The sequence below is a fragment of the Oncorhynchus nerka genome, linkage group LG7 (assembly GCF_034236695.1).
Source record: "Oncorhynchus nerka isolate Pitt River linkage group LG7, Oner_Uvic_2.0, whole genome shotgun sequence".
Lineage (NCBI taxonomy): Eukaryota > Metazoa > Chordata > Actinopteri > Salmoniformes > Salmonidae > Oncorhynchus > Oncorhynchus nerka.
Window position 1 is genome coordinate 84,812,999 of NC_088402.1, and position 20,646 is coordinate 84,833,644.

The window sequence follows — 20,646 nt, forward strand, 5'->3', positions numbered from 1 at the left end:
GTGCCGGTCAGGAAATTGAGAAACACCTTGTGTAGGGAGTGGAACACAAATACATTAATAACACATTACAATTCACACACGTGGTTCATATAATAAATGACCATATTTAGGTCCAGAATTAATAGTATATACAATCAGAAAATATTTCTGATTACCATCACTCTGTTGTACCAGTCCATAATTAATATACATTGATTACTTACTTTGTGACATTTTAACTAAAGAGATGAAAATCTCAAATTACAGATGGACTTTGACATGGAATAGTTACAAACTGAGGCAAACAAAAATTCACATTTGAAATTACAGTATATTGTAGAGTTTGAGAGTTTGAGAGTGCAAAGCCAGACAAAGGATCATAATTAAAAAAGTGCTTTTGGTGCACAGAGGATAGAGGGAGGGAACTTGGAAAGAGAGGAGTGTTTAGGGGGAGGGACTGTGGGGGCCAGCAGGGTTATAAAGTTTGAGCGGCTTCCTCTCTGCCCATGCTCTGTGTGTCTGTGTGCTCCTGTTTCTGCCGGCCCACTCTCAACTCTCTGTGCCTTTCTCAATCTCACTCCATCTAACAAAATGAGTGTCAAACGAAGCAGCGTCAGGGGACCCGGCAGTGGGTACGGCTACTCCATCACTCACAGCTCTTCTGCTCCCACCTACCGGGCTGCCAGCACTTATGGTGGTGCTGGAGGTCAGGGGACCCGAATCTCCTCTGTGTCCTATTCGGGTGTGCGAAGCGGGATGGGAGGGTTGGGGGTTGGGATGGGAGGCTCCGGGGGCTCCATGTCCAGCAGCATCCAGGTGAGCGCCAGCGGGGACACTGCTCACATCATGGGCAATGAGAAGTTTGCCATGCAGAACCTCAACGACCGTCTGGCCTCCTACCTAGAGATGGTGAGGAACCTGGAGCAGGCCAACGGCAAACTGGAGCTGAAGATCAGGGAGGCCATGGAGAAGAGAGGCCCAGATGTCAACGACTACAGCCGCTACAACGCCATCTTGGATGACCTGAGGAAGAAGGTGAGAGGCCAGGGGGAGGAAGGAGTACTGGCTAATATGAGATGCTGGACAAATCTACACCGTAGAGCTTTAGGGAAGTAATATATATTTCAAATGCAAGTTCACTGTAATAGAATGGCTGACCCGACAGAACAGAGTAACAGAGTGACAGAGAGTAGTTTAGGAGTGAAAGAGGAAACACAGTGGCCCTACTATGTCCTTGTCAGGTTATTGACCTGGGTAGTAAAGACCCAGTGTAGCTGGTTCGTCCGTTAGAACCCTGCTGATTAGTGATGGCAAGGTGCCGGCATCCCCAGGCAGAAGGTCAAGGGGCAGACAGAAAGCAATAAGAAGGGGAATTCCAAGGGGTTCTGCTAGCTGACCTTCGACATGGCCAGAGTTCCAGGTCCAGCTAGCATTTTCAGGGGTCATGGATGTGTTTATTTGACTCCCTGTTATCAGTTAACTGTCTAGCACAAAGATTGTTAGCAATGAAATGATGATACTGTAGCATTTCAAATGATTATCTGCATTATAACCATCAAGAGTTATGCACAAATTTAACCATGAAAACTGGGAGAGTCGTTACAGCTGTAGGTAAAGTTAAAAAGGTTATTTTGATATTTTCTCTCAGCTGTGGTAAGTGTGTAGCAGTAAATTAAATGAGAAAACTCCATCATAGACTATAGATGAGAGAAAGTTGAACTCCTTACACAAGGCTACTACCCACTGGGCACAGACGTCAATTCAACGTCTATTCCACGTTGGTTAAATGTAATTTAATTGAAATTAAGTTGGTAAACAACGTGGATTCAACCAGTGTGTGGTCTGTGGGTCTTTTATGGTGTGGTACTTACTCAAAACTTACACAAGGCTACTATTTCATGGTGTGGTCCTTACTTTGATGGTGGAGCATGGTAAAGGAGTTTGGGAGTCAATGTACTGTGTCATTAAAAAGTAGTCTGTCTAACCACGTCATTCCATTCCCATTTCTCTGATAGTGTTCCATGTATATATATAACAGTACTGAATGATTGACATATGGGTTTATAATGGTTTATGTGTGTATACTGTTGGGCGAGCAAGGATATTCTGAGTCATTCAACTGGAAATGTTCAGAGCTGCTGATACTTCGGAAAAATACTGTTAGACATCTAGTAAACAGTATTATAGGCCTATTGCATCTGCAACAAGTTACTCTTGTACTTTAAAGCATACAGTAAATACTGCCTGATACTATAATATATTATTTATAAAAATATTTTAAAAAACATATCCGAAAAGCTCTTTCCATTGGATTCTGGAACATTCCAGTCATGCTTCTGTGGTTTTGCTGTGTAGACCTTGCTGGAGCAACGTGCCAAAGTCAAACCACCCAAAGTGACAAAAGTAATAACTATGCAAAATATGGAGATTAGATGCAAGATACCAATAGCGAGAGACAAAATGCAAATATATCACAAGACTATCATTACAGAATTGATATTGCTAGCTAACTGAGCTCCGCTCCATTGTGAATTAAGTTCCTGATGAACTCCACCAACAGAGTGGAGCAGAGACCAGGCTTTGTGGAATTCAGCTCCGACTACATCGATTCGCCCAAGGTCAATACTTTAACAACATTGTATTATAAAATGCTTACCTTGTACCTATGTCCGTCCTCTGTAAATGTGTGCCTTTCTTGGTTTGCTGAAATCCATACTTTTTCAATAATGCGCATGTGCCAATTGAATCTCAACAAGGAAACAGTCAGTGGTTGTATTTGATTAGCTTTTAGTGAAAAAGTATGGATTTCAGCAAACAAAGAAAAAGAGGACAAACATAGATACAAGGTAAGCGTTTCATAATTATCATTTTTTTTTAAGAATTGGCCTTGGGCGAATCGATGTAGTCGGAGCTGAATTCCACAAAGTCTGGTCTCTGCTCCACTCTGTTGGTGGAGTTCATCAGAAACTTCCTTCACTGCAGAGTGGAGTTTAGTCACTTCCTTCACCATGGAGTGGAGTTCAGTCGCTTCCTTCACCATGGAGTGGAGTTCAGTCCGCTATCTTATTGCTTCTCTTTGTCCCTTTGAAAAAAATTCCAAACAAGGACATTGAACTTAACCTTGAAAATTAGAAAACAAATGGTAAACTGAACATGAGCTGTGTAAATATTTGTTAAAATATTTTCTTAGTCTGCTGCTCTTGTAACGGTTGGCATTATGAAGCCTTACATAAAAGGTCAGGGGAGGAATGTCTAGGGAGTTCAGCTGGTGTTTGCCAACATGGATGTGTTGGCTTTACCAACTGCCCATGGCACATAATCAACCCCCAACGCATACATCACAATGGGTTCATTTTTCTTTGTCGTGATACCAGGATGTGACCGCTAGTTCAAATATTCCTCCTTTACAAAAACAAGGCTTCTCACGACAGGAACAACAGGAAACCCAACCCAGTAACCACCCCTCCCCATCACACACACACACACACACCAACCTCCCCCACACACACACACACACACCAACCTCCCACACACACACCAACCTCACACACACACACACACACACACACACACACACACACACACACACACACACACACACACACACACACACACACACACACACACACACCAACCTCCCGCCTGATGCAAATCACCTGCCTCCATCCTGACATGTATTCCACTGCACTTTCAGCTTGGCTGTTTGTTAATGATTGCCTCCCGAACTTTGTAACCTGCATCCATCCATCGCCAGCCTTATCTACTATACCATGGAGAGCAAACACTGCGGCTGTGGGGCAGCTGGCCTCCGCTGCTCCTGGCTACCACTGTCATCAGCCTTGTCACTTTCATACTCATTACACAATAGTACAGCATTGAAACTGCTGTGAAAGAAATTAAATGAAAAGTATGTTAACTTGTTTTCTCCTTGTCAATGGCAGGTGTTTGATGCCACAACAGACAACGCCCGTATGTGTCTTCAGATCGACAATGCCCGCTTAGCTGCTGATGACTTCAGGGTGAAGTAAGTCAAGCTAGGCAAAGCAGACAGTTGCACACGCACCTTAATTAACGGTGTAAAATAAGCAGACATTTGCTGACACGCCTTAATTAACGGTGACTAAACAAGCAGACGGTTGCTGACACGCCTTAATTAACACCGTTGAACACCGTTGATATGCCACATTAACTGCATACCCTCCATACTCTATAGTCTATGCTTTAACTGTCCAATGCAGCCGTTTTTATCTCAATATCCAAATATCTAAATACCTTACTGTGATTGTTTTCAATTAAAATGGTCAAACTGACACAAAAATAGCTTCTTAGCAAAGAGACATTTCTCAATAAATAATTTAGGATTTTCTGGAAGTGTTCTTAGTGGGGAGTGGAAAACTGAAAACTAGGTGTTATTGGCAGAGAGGTTTGGAACTCTCTTTCTAATTGGTCTACTAACCAAATGATCGCCTGGTGATGTCAACATGCAGGCCAAAACTCCATCCCACCAAAACAGGCTGAAATTTCAGGATGTCTTTTCCAAACAGCTCTTACACTAATTGGGCATTATCATAATTTTAACACTTTCATGGCATAATTCAAATCTCATATTATGGAAGTATATACAAAACACAGGGAAATTATGTTTTAACCTCACTGGGCCTTTAAACGGACACTGGAGAATATTTCACCGTAGCTCTCCAGGGCATTGTATCTGATGCTGTTTGCTGTGTGTTGCAGGTTTGAGTCTGAGCTGTCCATACGCCAGTCTGTGGAGGCTGACATCGTTGGCCTGAGGAAGGTCATAGATGACACCAACATGGGCCGCATGAACCTGGAGAGTGAGATCGAAGCTCTGAAGGAGGAGCTCATCTTCCTGAAGAAGAACCACGACAACGTAAGTTCACCATGGCCCAACCCCCCCTTTCAACCACCAAACCAATATAGTACACAACCCCACCCCTCTTGCACCACCAAACAAATGTTTACCATCTCCCTTGTCATCACAATGGCTTAACTAGAGCAAGACCTAGCATGCCACCATCGGAGACAGTCAAACATACTGTAAAAACAGGGGTTGTTTCGTGTGAGATCTTTGGGATTTAGCGGGGGTGTGGTGGGTGCGGCACACACATAGGACGCACCCAGGGGGCCACGTTGAGTACCCAAATGAACAGCCTAAATACGGACGCTGACTTCACTCTTGAAAACATATTGCTTAATGAATTTTAACGTTGTTGTCCTTCTACCCCAACAGGAAGTAATGGAGATGCGTAACATGATCTCCCAGTCTGGAGTGCAGGTGGACGTGGATGCTCCTAAGGGCCAGGACCTGGCCGCCATCATGGCTGAGGTCCGGGCCAAGTACGAGAAAGAGGCCCTGAAGAACCAAGAGGAGCTCAAAGCATGGCATGAAACACGGGTAACACCTACCAGCTTATTCATTTTCCACACACTGATGACTTCACAGTGAAAGCATCACAGAAACTCCTACTTAACCAATGATTTTAAAACTGACATCTGTATCACCTCTATGTCCCTTCCAGATCACAGAGGTGCAGTCTGTGGTGTCACAGAACACAGAGGCCCTCCAAGGCGCACACACAGAGATCAACGACCTCCGTAGACAGCTACAGACACTGGAGATCGAGCTGGACTCACAAAAGAGCTTGGTAAGATCCCTCAACAATACTATATTCACACAGTCAGTATGTACAAAATACATCATGGCATCAATGCTATTGGTTAAACTCTATCTTTTGGTATTTATTTAATTAGTCTATTGTTGATATTGTCCCAGGTTTTACGTCAGCCGTATTTCTATATTTTAAAAGTTATATATCTTGAAAACTGGATTGTTGACATGCACCACATTTTGGGATTATATCAACAATGGACTTATGAAACAAACACAAAATTATAGTTTTTTGGGTGGAGTTTTTCTTTTAAGTTTTATGTTAATTTACAAGTTACAATCACCTGTACTGACTGTCTTTACTCTTCCTCTCTCTCTGTCTAACAGAAAGGATCTCTGGAGGGGACGCTGCGAGACACGGAGATGCGCTACAACATGGAGATGGAATCCTTGAACAAGATCCTCGTGGGTCTGGAGTCTGAGCTGACCAACCTCCGCTCCAACATCCAGCAGCAGACGCAGGAGTACGAGCACCTGCTCAACATCAAGATGAAGCTGGAGGCGGAGATCGCCACATACAGGAGACTGCTGGACGGAGGAGACTTCAAGTGAGTAAGACAGAGGGAGAGAAATCCTTAATTGGTGTTGCATGCATAATTCCTATAATTAAGCAGACTTGAGTCAAGGGAATTAACATGAAGTTTGTTGCCAGCCAAGAGCCTACTGTGGTAAATAGTCATCCAATGGCCATTTTCTGTCTTGGAGGCAAAAATAGCCATTGCATAAATATTTGTATGTTGACTGATAGTTGTGAATCTCTCTCTCTCTCTCTCTCTCTCTCTCTCTCCCTCTCCCTCTCCCTCTCCCTCTCTCTCTCAGGCTCCAGGATGCTCTGGAGGACCAGCGGACAGTGAAGACCAAGGTGATGACCGTCACACAGACCCTGGTGGACGGGAAGGTTGTCTCCTCCAGCACAGAGACAAAGGAGAGGAACCTGTGAGACTACATCCATCATTCCACATCGTCCTGATTGTACAACACCATCCAACACACCATAGACATAAGATAACATCTAGCTGGATAAGAAGAAAATTATCTCCACTTTATTTATTTCATCATGTTTCTTTTGCTTTTGAGTCTTATTTGTTTTTTAACTTACGCATTTAGGCGTATATACATTTACAGTACAAGTTCAGAAGTAATTTGGGATGAAATTGGCTTTAACCAATATGATTTTACCTTTAAAACTAGCAATTGGATTAAGTAAAATATCTGTAAACCTGTCAAATGTATTTTTCTACCCTTGTCATCTTAGTTTTCTTTCTGTCCAGTTGAATTTGCCTGGTGTGATGTACTTTCATTGTCCAATAAAACATTGGTCAGACTCTTGGCTCTTCTCTTTTAATGGCTATGCACTTGCTGTGTAACTCAACAATCAGGATTTATAGGTTATCACTTCTCATAGATTGTGGTAAATGTCATCATGGCAACTTTAATACAACAAATTGACACCAATAATTAAGACACATTGAACAGATAATTTAATAATTTGCACAGATCTGAAATATGGAAATCATTTTTTAAAAACCTTTTTATTTAACTAGACAAGTCAGTTAAGAACTAATTAAGAACTAATTCTTATTTTGAATGAGAGCCTAAGCTCTCATGTTCCTAGGCTCTCATTCAAAATAAGAATTAGTTCTTAACTGACTTGTCTAGTTAAATAAAAAGGTTTTTAAAAAATGATTTCCATATTTCAGATCTGTGCAAATGATTAAATTCTCTGTTCAATGTGTCTTAATTATTGGTGTCAATTTGTTGTATTAAAGTTTACCACAATCTATTCAGGGGCAGAATGACAGATTTGTACCTAGCCAGCACAGGGATTTGATCTTGCAACCTTTCGGTTACTAGTTCAACACTCTAACCACTAGGCTACCCTGCCACACCTGTATCTTTTATATTTAGTGTTATGTTACCTACTGATAGTGCTTCACAAAAGATCAAACATGACATTTTAGTCATTTAACAGACGAGTCCATACAGTTTCATGCTTTTTCGATACAGGTCCCCTGTGGGAATTGAACCAAAAACCCTGGCTTTGCAAGTGCCATGCTCTACCAACTGAGCCACATGATGAAATAAATATTTGCTTCATTGGTTAGCTTTGATTCAGAGGGGTTGGGTTATCTTCGGAAGACACATTTCAAATCAAATGGTATTTGTATTTGTCACATGCACCGAATACAACACAATACTGTACACATGTGCCGTGTACGTGTACAGTAGAGCCCTTAAGCCCTTAACCAACAATGCTTTAAGAAGTTAAGAAAATAAATAAAAATAAGTGTTGAGCAAAAAAATAGAATAGTAAAAAATGTAAAATAAAAGTAACAAATAATTAAACAGCAGCAGTAAAACAACACGTGAGGCTATCTCCTACGGCTATCTCCTATCTCCTATCTCCTATCTCCTACGGCTATCTCCTATCTCCTATCTCCTATCTCCTACGGCTATCTCCTATCTCCTATCTCCTATCTCCTATCTCCTACGGCTATCTCCTATCTCCTACGGCTATCTCCTATCTCCTATCTCCTATCTCCTATCTCCTACGGCTATCTCCTACGGCTATCTCCTATCTCCTATCTCCTATCTCCTACGGCTATCTCCTATCTCCTATCTCCTACGGCTATCTCCTATCTCCTATCTCCTACGGCTATCTCCTATCTCCTATCTCCTACGGCTATCTCCTATCTCCTATCTCCTATCTCCTACGGCTATCTCCTATCTCCTACGGCTATCTCCTATCTCCTATCTCCTATCTCCTATCTCCTACGGCTATCTCCTACGGCTATCTCCTATCTCCTATCTCCTATCTCCTATCTCCTACGGCTATCTCCTACGGCTATCTCCTATCTCCTATCTCCTATCTCCTATCTCCTATCTCCTATCTCCTACGGCTATCTCCTATCTCCTATCTCCTATCTCCTATCTCCTATCTCCTATCTCCTACGGCTATCTCCTATCTCCTACGGCTATCTCTTCGGTTGAAGGCATTCAGTTGTGCAACTGACTTGGTATTCCCTTTCCTTTTCCTTCCTTAGCTATTGATATTAGATTACAAGAAAACAGCAGTTGGCTGTCAATATTGTTTCTGAATGACTTCCGAATAAGAGTCTATAACTGCTATTTCAAATTCAGTACATTTGCTATCTACAGTTCAATCTTACATAAGTGGCATAGACTACACTTTCCCCTTCCTCATTGACCATAGTTACCAAACCACAGTCACAATGTGGGGTGGAGAGGTGGAGAGGACAGAGTCTATGTAGGAGACTAAAGGTTAGAAAGTGATAGTGATCGAAGGGAGTGGCGCATCAGAATGCAGCCTGGTATATAAAACCTCTAACATCCATCCTCCTCGGTAGATCAATCTGTGCCAGTGTCAGGTGCTTCTCTGTTTCTTCTTCTTCTCTTCTTCTTGGATTTCCTCTCTGAAGACATGGAGTCTGTACGTATCAGTACGCATCCTGGATTTACTTGTCATCGTGCTGAAAGTGGCAGTGGAGGCCTATACGCAAAGCCATGGAGCTCACAGAGTGCCCATGGCGGTGGCGGGGTACACGGGACCAGAATCTCCTCCATCCACACCAGCAGGCTCGGGGGCTTCAGAGGAGGGGCAGAGCACCAGGTGTACACAGGTGTTACAGCTGATGGTGGCTTCACTATGGGTAATGAGAAGCTCAACATGCAGCTCCTGAATGACCGTCTGGCCACCTACCTGGAGTCAGTAAAGAACCTGGAGCAGGTCAACAGCAAGCTGGAGCTACAGATCAGGGAGGTACTGGAGAAGAAAGGGCCTGCTGGGGCAGACTACAGCCGCTACGAAGCCACGCTGGAGGACCTGAGGAAGAAGGTGAGGCCCTCAAATAATGACATTAAATTCAAGCGTGATTCATACAAAGTATGTGTGTGGAATCATATCCTGTTCAGGGTTGGGGTAAATTCCATTTCAAATCAAGTCAATTCAGAAAGTAAACCAAATTCCAATTCCACATTTTTTTTCATTGAAACTCACTGTTTTTTTTGGGTACTTCCAGAATTGACTGGAATTTAAATGGAAATGACCCCAACCCTGATCCTGACTGCTCCAAACTGCCCCTACTGTATGGTTAATTGAGTCTCCCCACTCATTAATTTCACAATATTTAAAGCCAATATTTGCAGTTCTCAAATACCCCCAAAAGTACACATTTTTGCTGTAACCCCGGACAAGCACTCCTGATTCAACTCGTCAACTAATCATCAAGCCATTGATGTAAATGAGGTGTGTTTGTCTGGGGCTACAACAAAGTAATCTATACTGCTGGGGGTACTGGAGGACTAGAGTTGGGAAATACTGTCTCAAGCCTTTTATTAGGCGAGGTTTCACAGAACCACCTCACAGTAAACTGATATGATTTACAGCACATCTTATCAGAGGTGGCGCCACCATGTTGACGCTGTATAGATATTTAAGTGAGTGTCACTTTGTTTCTACCTGCACAAAGATGGAGTGACAGGTTTCACCAAGGGACATGTTTATGTTGCTCCACCCAGTAGAACAGATCCACAGATATACCCAGAATCATCCCTCTCCTCCCTCTAATATTCCCTCAGATATTGGAGATGACAGTGGGCAATGCACAGATCGCTATCCGAGTTGAGGGTGCCGGCCTAGCCGCAGAGGACTTCAAGGTCAAGTGAGTGCTTATAAACAAAGAAACGTGTCACGTGCTATCATCTGTTGGCATGAATCTATAGGGCCAACATTCTTTCATTATGGCTATGTCCACGTCTTTACATTCTTAATGTTGTTGTCAATAGGCATGAAAGTGAGATTGGGATGCGCCAGACTGTCGAGAGCGATGTCGCAAATCTGAGGAGAACACTTGATGACACCATCGTGCTCCAGCTGCATCTGGAGAACGATATCGAGTTTCTGACAGAGGAACTGATCAACCTGAAGAAGAACCATGCAGAGGTAAGGAATGGTTCCTGTCAACTGACACATTTTCAAATAGGTTACATAGCTAGGTTACTACCATAAACACCATGTGATTAATTGAATGGATTTCCTGTTTCCTTTGTGTCAGGATGTGCTGGAGCTACGTACCCAGATTTCCATGGCTGGCGTGCAGGTGGAGGTGGATGCTTCTAAGGGACACGACCTGGGAAAGATCATGGAGGAGATGAGGGCCAAGTACGAGAAGATGGCATTGAAGAGCCAGGAGGAGCTCAAAGAGTGGCATGAATCCAAAGTACGACTCCTTCCTAACACTTTTCAATGTTCTGCACTGTATTACTGTGGGTTAACATGTTGGTGTGTGTGTGTGTCCAGATCACAGAAGTGCAGTTCCAGGTGACTGAGAATACAGAGGCCCTGAAGGAGGCACACACCACATTCAGTGAAAGCAGGAGGAGCATTCAGTCCCTGCAGATTGAGCTTCAGTCCCAGATCAGCCTGGTAAGAATTATTATTTTATACAATAGCTACCAAACCATTTCAAAATGAACTCAATCTTGGTGGATCCATCCTACGACCACGTACTTTCCTCCCAACCACAGAATGCGTCTCTGGAGGGGAACCTTCATGACATTGAGATGCGCTACAACATGGAGTTGCAGAAATACAACGCCGTCCTCCTGAGGCTGGAGGCTGAGCTGACCCAGATCCGCTCCGACATCCAACATCAGACACAGGACTACCATATCCTGTTCAACATCAAGATACAGTTGGAGGCTGAGATCGCCGAGTACAGGAGGCTGCTGGACGGAGACTTGAAGTGAGTAAAACAAGGAGAGATGACAGGTGGAGCTACATGTCCTGCTTGGTTAGGGTAGTGTAACAACTACAATACCTGAAGTATGTTGAGATGATAAAACTATCAAGTTACTGGAGCGATACAGGTGTACTAGTAGCTTATCATTACACGGCTGGCCTTGTTCTATTGTTTGCTTGTTATTCTATGAGGCATGGGAATATTTGCAAATTAGATTCAAACTAGCTTCATGCGACTATGCACAAGGGCTCAGGTCTGATATGGAAATGACTGTGTTGTAGTTATGGTATCTGTCTTTTCATCTGTGTCTCTCTAGAGTTGAGGTTGCTGTCGAGAAGAAACCAACTAAAGCTTTCCGAACAAAGACGCTGGTTGTCACCCAGACACTAGTGGATGGCAAAGTAGTGTCTGAAGGAGTGACTGAGGATGTCAAATCTGAAGGAGGGATTGAAGCTGTCCAAGGATAACCACCCAGTCAAGAAACATCTTCTCTCTCATCATCATCATCATCACCACCATCATCGTCATCACCATTATGACACACCACAACACTCCCAGAATAACAGTTAATTGTTCACAAAATGACCAATGAAACAATCACAATAAATGAAGTCAAACACTTAATGTAATGGTTGAATGTGTATGTCTCTGTTTTCATCTACTGTAACCAATCAGGACAAATCAGTTGGTTTCCTCTCTAAATGCATACAGGAAATAAATGCTAAATTGGGGCTCCATTGAATCTGTATTGCAGATAGTAATGTCTTATTGAGCCAACATCAGCAGCATTTATTTATATTGCACATTTCAGACATGAATGCAACTTAAAGCACTTCACAGGAAAAAACATAAATCAAAATAAAAATATATAAATATTTACTACACAACAAACATAAGAAGATGAAAAACAAAAGAATAACAATAAAAACTAGGAGATTAAAAAGCACCCTAAGGAAAAGCAAAGCTAAAAGAAGGTTTGCTTTAGGATCTGTTTTAAATATGTACACAGTTTCGGCCCCCCTCAGGTTCTCTGGCAGACTATTCCAGAGGCCTCTGCTAACACAGAAACATTGCCTTTACATTTAAATCACACTGTAACTCTGAATTTCCATGATACAGATCAAATAGAGCTCTTGATGTGATGTGGAAAGCAACAACAACGTAAAACCCAGACACAGATATACAGCGTTAAAGAATTGGCACACCCCATCCAGCTCTGTTCCCAGTCTAGCCAGATACGTACATGTCTGTGAAGTTCTCTGGAATTCTGGGTTCATTCTGCATTTTGACCCAACATTCTCTCTCTACCCCCTTACTGATGGCCTGGGCCTCCATTCCAATGCTATTTCATTACTCACAGTCCACTCTTTTCCTGCACATTAGCTAGTCTGCACTTTATTTGAGGAACTTTTTTGGTCTCTATGATGATCCACTTGCATCCTTTATGACGATCAGACATCCGGTTCAATAAGTTAATATCAACAGGTTGTTATTGGTCAGTTCAAAGTTAAAAACTAGACCACACACAGATATATGTTGTTAGAGCCAGAGATCCCCAGCCGCCTTGCATTAGAGGGATGGAAGCAGAGCAGCGAGTGTATCGGGGAGACTGAGCATGCCAGGCTAATTCCAGAGACAGTGTGCATAATCTCTATACTGCATACCTGCCATTCCTCTGCATCACTGGGCTCCACTGGACTCTCCTGCCAAGAGATTACCCCTGCAGGCCATCAAAGGTGAGCCGTTATTAGTCCACAGGGATCAGATATGCTATTATTCTGTCTCTCAGCCTGTCAGATTCAAAGGAATACACAGGAATGTCCATGGAGTTTTTCCTTGGAGGAAGTACTGTCGGCCTATTATAATAATTGAATTGTGCCATATAGTAATATATTATTAGACAGTAGAAGGGAGGTGTCATACAGTAATATATTACAGTAGGAGGGAGGATTCATACAGTAATATATTACAGTAGAAGGGAGGTGTCGTACAGTAATATATTACAGTAGGAGGGAGGATTCATACAGTAATATATTACAGTAGGAGAGAGGATTCATACAGTAATATATTACAGTAGAAGGGAGGTGTCGTACAGTAATATATTACAGTAGGAGGGAGGATTCATACAGTAATATATTACAGTAGAAGGGAGGTGTCGTACAGTAATATATTAAAGTAGGAGGGAGGTGTCATACAGTAATATATTACAGTAGGAGGGAGGTGTCATACAGTAATATATTACAGTAGGAGGGAGGTGTCATACAGTAATATATTACAGTAGGAGGGAGGATTCATACAGTAATATATTACAGTAGAAGGGAGGTGTCGTACAGTAATATATTAAAGTAGGAGGGAGGTGTCATACAGTAATATATTACAGTAGGAGGGAGGTGTCATATAGTAATATATTATTAGACAGTAGAAGGGAGGTGTCATACAGTAATATATTACAGTAGGAGGGAGGATTCATACAGTAATATATTACAGTAGGAGGGAGTTGTCATACAGTAATATATTACAGTAGGGTGGAGGATTCATACAGTAATATATTACAGTAGTGGGGAGGATTCATACAGTAATATATTAGACAGTAGGAGGGAGGTGTCATGCAGTAATATATTACAGTAGAAGGGAGGATTCATACAGTAATATATTACAGTAGAAGGGAGGTGTCGTACAGTAATATATTACAGTAGGAGGGAGGATTCATACAGTAATATATTACAGTAGAAGGGAGGTGTCGTACAGTAATATATTAAAGTAGGAGGGAGGTGTCATACAGTAATATATTACAGTAGGAGGGAGGTGTCATACAGTAATATATTACAGTAGGAGGGAGGTGTCATACAGTAATATATTACAGTAGGAGGGAGGATTCATACAGTAATATATTACAGTAGAAGGGAGGTGTCGTACAGTAATATATTAAAGTAGGAGGGAGGTGTCATACAGTAATATATTACAGTAGGAGGGAGGTGTCATATAGTAATATATTATTAGACAGTAGAAGGGAGGTGTCATACAGTTATATATTACAGTAGGAGGGAGGATTCATACAGTAATATATTACAGTAGGAGGGAGGATTCATACAGTAATATATTACAGTAGGAGGGAGGATTCATACAGTAATATATTACAGTAGTGGGTAGGATTCATACAGTAATATATTACAGTAGGGGGGAGGATTCATACAGTAATATATTACAGTAGTGGGGAGGATTCATACAGTAATATATTAGACAGTCGGAGGGAGGTGTCATACAGTAATATATTACAGTAGGAGGGAGGTGTCATATAGTAATATATTACAGTAGGAGGGAGGTGTCATACAGTCATATATTACAGTAGGAGGGAGGATTCATATAGTAATATATTACAGTAGGAGGGAGGTGTCATACAGTAATATATTACAGTAGGGGGGAGGATTCATACAGTAATATATTACAGTAGGAGGGAGGTGTCGTACAGTAATATATTACAGTAGGAGGGAGTTGTCATACAGTAATATATTACAGTAGGGTGGAGGATTCATACAGTAATATATTACAGTAGTGGGGAGGATTCATACAGTAATATATTAGACAGTAGGAGGGAGGTGTCATGCAGTAATATATTACAGTAGGAGGGAGGTGTCATGCAGTAATATGTTATAGTAGGAGGGAGGATTCATACAGTAATATATTAGACAGTCGGAGGGAGGTGTCATACAGTAATATATTACAGTAGGAGGGTAGTGTCATACAGTCATATATTACAGTAGGAGGGAGGATTCATACAGTAATATATTAGACAGTTGGAGGGAGGTGTCATACAGTCATATATTACAGTAGGAGGGAGGTGTCATACAATAATATATTAGACAGTAGTAGGGAAGTGTCATTCAGTAATATATTACAGTAGGAGAGAGGTGTCATACAGTAATATACTACAGTAGGAGGGAGGTGTCATACAGTAATATATTACAGTAGGAGGGAGGTGTCGTACAGTAATATATTACAGTAGAAGGGAGGTGTCGTACAGTAATATATTACAGTAGAAGGGAGGTGTCGTACAGTAATATATTACAGTAGGAGGGAGGTGTCATACAGTCATATACTGTATTAGACAGTATGAGGGAGGTAGTGCCGTCTCGTCTACTGTCTTTTCTTAGTCGTATATTTGACTTTGCTCTGGGCTGTTTGAGGCCATTCATTGTCAGTGTTTCAACAAGACTGGAATGAGATTTAGAACCAGTAAAGTGCTCTAAAATGGAATGGAATTAAATAAATGATGTGCAATGAAGAGACAGCCAAAGACAGCACAGTAAAGCACTTAGTAGAAAGAATATCCGCCAGTTCAAAGGTTATCTCAGCCTTATTTCAAACCTCATTCAAAAGTAAAGAAAAACCCTGCAGCACTAGATAATGAACTTCAAAATAACTGACTTGTAGCAGGCAGGGGGTTGTGGGGGAGGAGTGAGAAGGCCGGGGGAGGCAAAGGGAAGGAGACGGGTGGATTAAGTAAGAATATAAGTGTGAAAGAGGCCACTGTTCTAGCTTTCGTTCTAACCTAGCTTTCGGGCTCTCCCTCCTTTTCATTTTCCATTTCTGGTGCCTGGGTAGAAGGTTGGACATTTCAGGCGAACCGCACAAAAGACGTATTTTGGCTGTTCCGGTGGTGCATGAGTCACTGGTCTGGTCCCAGTGGTCTGGTACAGTGGTCTAGTCCCATTGGTCTGTCCAAGTGGTCTGGTCCCATTGGTCTGTCCCAGTGGAAACTCTAACCAGAGAACTGAACAACCAGTCACAGAGAGCCACACAGTATAGTATGACTACTTTCGGCTAAAAATACAGCTCCCTGGTGTGCAGAAGTAAGCAAACGTCTACTTCTTGATGTAAGATTTCACAGTGTGCCATTCATTCTTACAGTATATCTGTGAGGAGTTACCATGAAAACACATCTGGGAGTAAAATGAGTTTTGAATTTAAACTATAATAATTCACCCACTATTATGAAATCAAACTAAAGGAACAGGAACTTATTATTCTATGCCTGTACCAAACGTAAGCTCATCTAAAACCTAACCTTGGCATTCTTGGAATGAGTAACTAACTCAAACTCCACAATTGAAGTTAAATGATTAGAACAAGTAGTAATGATGTCTGACTAGAGAAACTCAGGATCTTTTAGTTCATTGTGTACAAAGACCACTGTACTTTGCTATGTGAATAATGTGTAGAGAAAGGAATGTTATAGCAGGAAGGGAGAGTCAACATTTATAGTGAACAAAGGATGAAATGACCCCCCCCCCCCCCCCCAATTAAAACAACCCACCCACAAACCTGCTGAGTTCATCAACAGGTCTTTCCTCCAACATGAAACGTCAATAGACACGTCAGGTTCACTTTGTCAACCTGTTCTGGACAAGACCTTGGAAAACAAGATCCAGCTAGTTTTCTGTTTACCGTTATGAGTGGAAAATATGGTCAGGGTAGTCCTGTCCACCCCATTCGCATTCCTTTATATCTGGGCACTGATACAAAGGGCAAGACAGGCGTATCTGACCAGAGGAATGTAGGGAGTGGAGAGTGGAGGAGAAGGCATGGGATTAAATGTTAAGTCTCCTAAATGGGGGAGTTTGAGCAGTTCTGGACCGGCTCCAAATGACATTTCTGTGAGCTTCTTTATAGCGCCAGAAAGACCGATCTGTCTGCTCTCTGTTTCCACTCTTTCAGCAGAGCTGACTTGAAGTGTCAGATTTCAGACCCCACATTTGCATAGGGAGTGACAAGTCACATTTTCTGGCCTATTCAGAAAAAATAATCAATGTTCTTCTTTCTCTGAGTGACGGCGTTGCATTCGTTAACAAGTCTGCACACATTTAAATAGTGTCTCTGTGCCGCTCAGTGGACGTTTAGAGATAAATGATCTGTCGTCAGTTATATGAAATGGTGCACTAATTATGATGATCATTATTTTACAGTTATAAAAAAGGTGAAATCTTATAGTAAGTCATTTATATTTGATTGTTACTAAATTTAGAAAAATCATTTCAGTCATTTCAAGCCCTATTTGTTGAATAGGGAAAATATCATACCACATTTTTCAGATTTTCAGTGTATGTTTACTTGAGCTTGTGTCCTTTGCAATTTTGAACTATTTTTTTTTCCAGACCTTTCTAAAACAATGGAACATTACCAGTTTATGGCCATCCCATGAAAAATAATACATTTTGTGTATGTCTATTTGGGCTGAAATATACATTTTGCCCTATCATTCCAGTTAACAATGGTGCCATTTGATGATTAGGTCAGACATTCCCTCAGAGCCCCATCCACAGCCCTGTCCAAGTGTTAATGATCTGGGAATCCATTTTAGGGTGCTTTTGTAAGTTCACTCCGGCTATCTACTCTGATTTCAGAGCACTCTCGTCTGAGCGTGCCAGAGAGCAGAATAACTGATGAATTTACACACGCTCAACACCCGTTGAATAAACATTGGCAAAAAAGCGTAATTAAATTGTTGCCAGCAGCATAGTTACAGGTCACCAAAGCTCTGGATAACATGAAAACAGCCTAACCAGCTCTGCTAGGGTGAGTCAAATGTGAGGTGTTCTCTCATTTGTGTCTGGAAGTAGCTAGCCAACGTTAGCCAGTTAGCTTGGGTGCTTGACTGCCGTTGTGAGGTCAGAACACTTGGATCAACCCTACTCCTCGGCACTCCAGTGTGCACTCTGAGCGCTCTGAACTTACAAATGGACAATCTGACAACACTCTGAGCGCACTCTGCCACTCCAGATAGAATTTATGAACACACCCTGAGAGACATCTCTCCCACCCTATACTGGAGGGTGTCCACCTTGGTCTATTTGTTGTGAAGGTCCTTCGTTGTCAAGGTCCAAAGTCTTCAGGACATTGTGTCAATCCTCTGACTTGACTTGGCATCTCTCTAGTCACACATTGGATGTTTTGTGCCCTTCTTTCATGACATTTGTTTCCTAGACTATGTTGAGAGGAGAGGTTTGTGTTTATTGACCAATTTTAACTGAGGAAATGGGCCAACATCCATCAGGTTGGCATCAGGTTTTGTTTACATTGAGGTCGTCAGGTAATTCATGCCAGCAGCATACCACCCTGCATCCCACTGCAGTCTTGCTTCTGAAGCTAAGCAGGGTTTGTCCTGGATGGGAGACCAGATGCTGCTGGAAGTGGTGTTGGAGGGCCAGTAGGAGGCACTCTTTTCTCTGGTCTTAAAAATATTCCAATTCCCCAGGGCAGTGATTGGGGACACTGCTCTGTGTAGGGTGCTGTCGTTTGGATTGGATGTTGACCGGGTGTCCTGACTCTCTGAGGTCATCAAAGATCCCATGGCACTTATTGTAAGAGTAGGGGTGTTAACCCCGGTGTCCTGGCTAAATTCTCAATCTGGCCCTCAAACCATCATGGCCACCTAATCATCCCCAGCTTACAATTGGCTCATTCATCCCCCCTCCTCTCCCCTGTAACTATTCCCCAGGTTGTTGCTGTAAATGAGAATGTGTTCTCAGTCAACTTACCTGGTAATTTTTTTTTTAAGAAATAAGAATCCTTGTTTGTCCAGTTGTTCTGGCAACATATACGTTGTACATCAACGTTTTCAGTTAATGTTGCCAGAGCAACAGTGGCAAACACACTAACGGCCTCTGAGTAAATCATCTTTATACTATAAAATAGATTATAAAGTAGCATTTTACATGAGTAATATTCTCTAGCTGTGAGAAATTATTGGTCTGCCTGGACTGGACGCATGTCATCAGGGAGTGTATGACTGTGACCGCAAAGCTGTAAAAGGGGCCACAGTGGCTGTGACCACGCGGCTGTAGCGGTTACCACAGTGACAACAGGGTCATCAGGAGACTGTCACCACCATCACACCCCTCTACTGGCCATGCCCCAGGCACGGCGAGTCACAGACCCTCTACTGGCCAGGCCCCAGTCACGTCTGGTCACAGCAGTCATGCAGAACTTCTGCTTTACTCCTCGTGACTTCCTGCTCCTCTGGAGAAGATGGTGACCAACATGGGATCCCTCTTTTCCAATGACTCATCCACAATCCTATTGCTATAGGAATGCATTGGCTTGTATGCTAGTTATACTATCAGATCACTTCCAGTATGTACAGATAACAGCCATTGGACCATTTGAGAATACGACAGAAAAAAAAGTTGTAATTATATATAATTACCAGCAGGCTATGTATGACTCTAATTTCATGCATACTAACTTGTCTTATCTGAGTATTTCATCTGAAAATTCTCCTGGCATGACAGCTCTGACTGTGAAACTAAACAGGAGCAGTCCAGGCCTTAGATGCAATCATGCAGCTTTGCTAAGTCTTCCTCCCTTTGGACTACTTGGCATTTGGCCTGTCATTCCAGTCAGATAAGACCAAAAAAGGAACTTTCTGCTACTGCTGGGAGTCAGGCACTATCTCTCCCCTAGACAGAAGTGGAAAAGAACTCTGCAGTTGTTGGGCAGAAGGGAGAAATGTTGTAAACCGCTACTTGGCTTTGGTACTAATACTCATAAAAGACTATGCCAAGGGTCTAATAGAACCCAGAGATGAGTTACCTGACTGGAAGACACTTTCTATCTGAGAGTGACATCAATCTGGGGAATCATCATATCTTGTTACACTAGGAGTGGTGGAGTCTAGGGGGGGAGTGGTGGAGTCTAGGGGGGGAGTGGTGGAGTCTATGGGTAGGGGTAGGAGTGGTGGAGTCTAGGTGTAGGGGTAGGAGTGGTGGAGTCTAGGGGTAGGGGTAGGAGTGGTGGAGTCTAGGGGTAGGGGTAGGAGTGGTGGAGTCTAGGGGTAGGGGTAGGAGTGGTGGAGTCTAGGGGTAGGGGTAGGAGAGGTGGAGTCTAGGGGGGAGTCTAGGGGGGGAATGGTGGAGTCTGTACTGTGAACCATCAGATCCTCCTCTCCACCCTCTCCGAGTTGGGCATCTCCGGCGCGGCCCACGCTTGGATTGCGTCCTACCTGACAGGTCGCTCCTACCAGGTGGCGTGGCGAGAATCCGTCTCCTCACCACGTGCTCTCCCCACTGGTGTCCCCCAGGGCTCTGTTCTAGGCCCTCTCCTATTCTCGCTATACACCAAGTCACTTGGCTCTGTCATAACCTCACATGGTCTCTCCTATCATTGCTATGCAGACGACACACAATTAATCTTCTCCTTTCCCCCTTCTGATGACCA

General features: G+C 42.7%; 2 protein-coding genes across 2 annotated transcripts; both read left to right on the top strand.

Moving 5' to 3' along the window:
- Positions 1 to 478: 478 nt before the first annotated feature.
- On the top strand, positions 479 to 6,995 carry LOC115132528 (keratin, type I cytoskeletal 18). The gene is made up of 7 exons (XM_029665266.2): positions 479 to 1,014; positions 3,921 to 4,003; positions 4,717 to 4,873; positions 5,234 to 5,398; positions 5,523 to 5,648; positions 5,999 to 6,219; positions 6,491 to 6,995. Exons 1-7 carry the CDS (start codon positions 571 to 573, stop codon positions 6,609 to 6,611), a joined length of 1,317 nt encoding a protein of 438 aa, XP_029521126.2. The 5' UTR covers positions 479 to 570; the 3' UTR covers positions 6,612 to 6,995.
- Positions 6,996 to 9,023: 2,028 nt separating this feature from the next.
- LOC115132529 (keratin, type I cytoskeletal 18-like) lies at positions 9,024 to 12,062 on the top strand. Its single transcript, XM_029665267.1, has 7 exons — positions 9,024 to 9,527; positions 10,271 to 10,353; positions 10,478 to 10,634; positions 10,747 to 10,911; positions 10,992 to 11,117; positions 11,219 to 11,436; positions 11,750 to 12,062. Exons 1-7 carry the CDS (start codon positions 9,114 to 9,116, stop codon positions 11,898 to 11,900), a joined length of 1,314 nt encoding a protein of 437 aa, XP_029521127.1. The 5' UTR covers positions 9,024 to 9,113; the 3' UTR covers positions 11,901 to 12,062.
- Positions 12,063 to 20,646: the final 8,584 nt, after the last annotated feature.

Bases quoted from the DNA above. Each gene is read 5' to 3' on its own strand.
- LOC115132529 (XM_029665267.1), top strand. From the start codon at position 9,114: ATGGAGTCTGTACGTATCAGTACGCATCCTGGATTTACTTGTCATCGT. The intron at 10,912-10,991 runs GTACGACTCCTT...GTGTGTGTCCAG, and splicing joins AAGAGTGGCATGAATCCAAA to ATCACAGAAGTGCAGTTCCA. The intron at 11,437-11,749 runs GTGAGTAAAACA...GTGTCTCTCTAG, and splicing joins CTGCTGGACGGAGACTTGAA to AGTTGAGGTTGCTGTCGAGA.
- LOC115132528 (XM_029665266.2), top strand. From the start codon at position 571: ATGAGTGTCAAACGAAGCAGCGTCAGGGGACCCGGCAGTGGGTACGGC. The intron at 1,015-3,920 runs GTGAGAGGCCAG...TGTCAATGGCAG, and splicing joins TGGATGACCTGAGGAAGAAG to GTGTTTGATGCCACAACAGA. The intron at 6,220-6,490 runs GTGAGTAAGACA...TCTCTCTCTCAG, and splicing joins CTGGACGGAGGAGACTTCAA to GCTCCAGGATGCTCTGGAGG.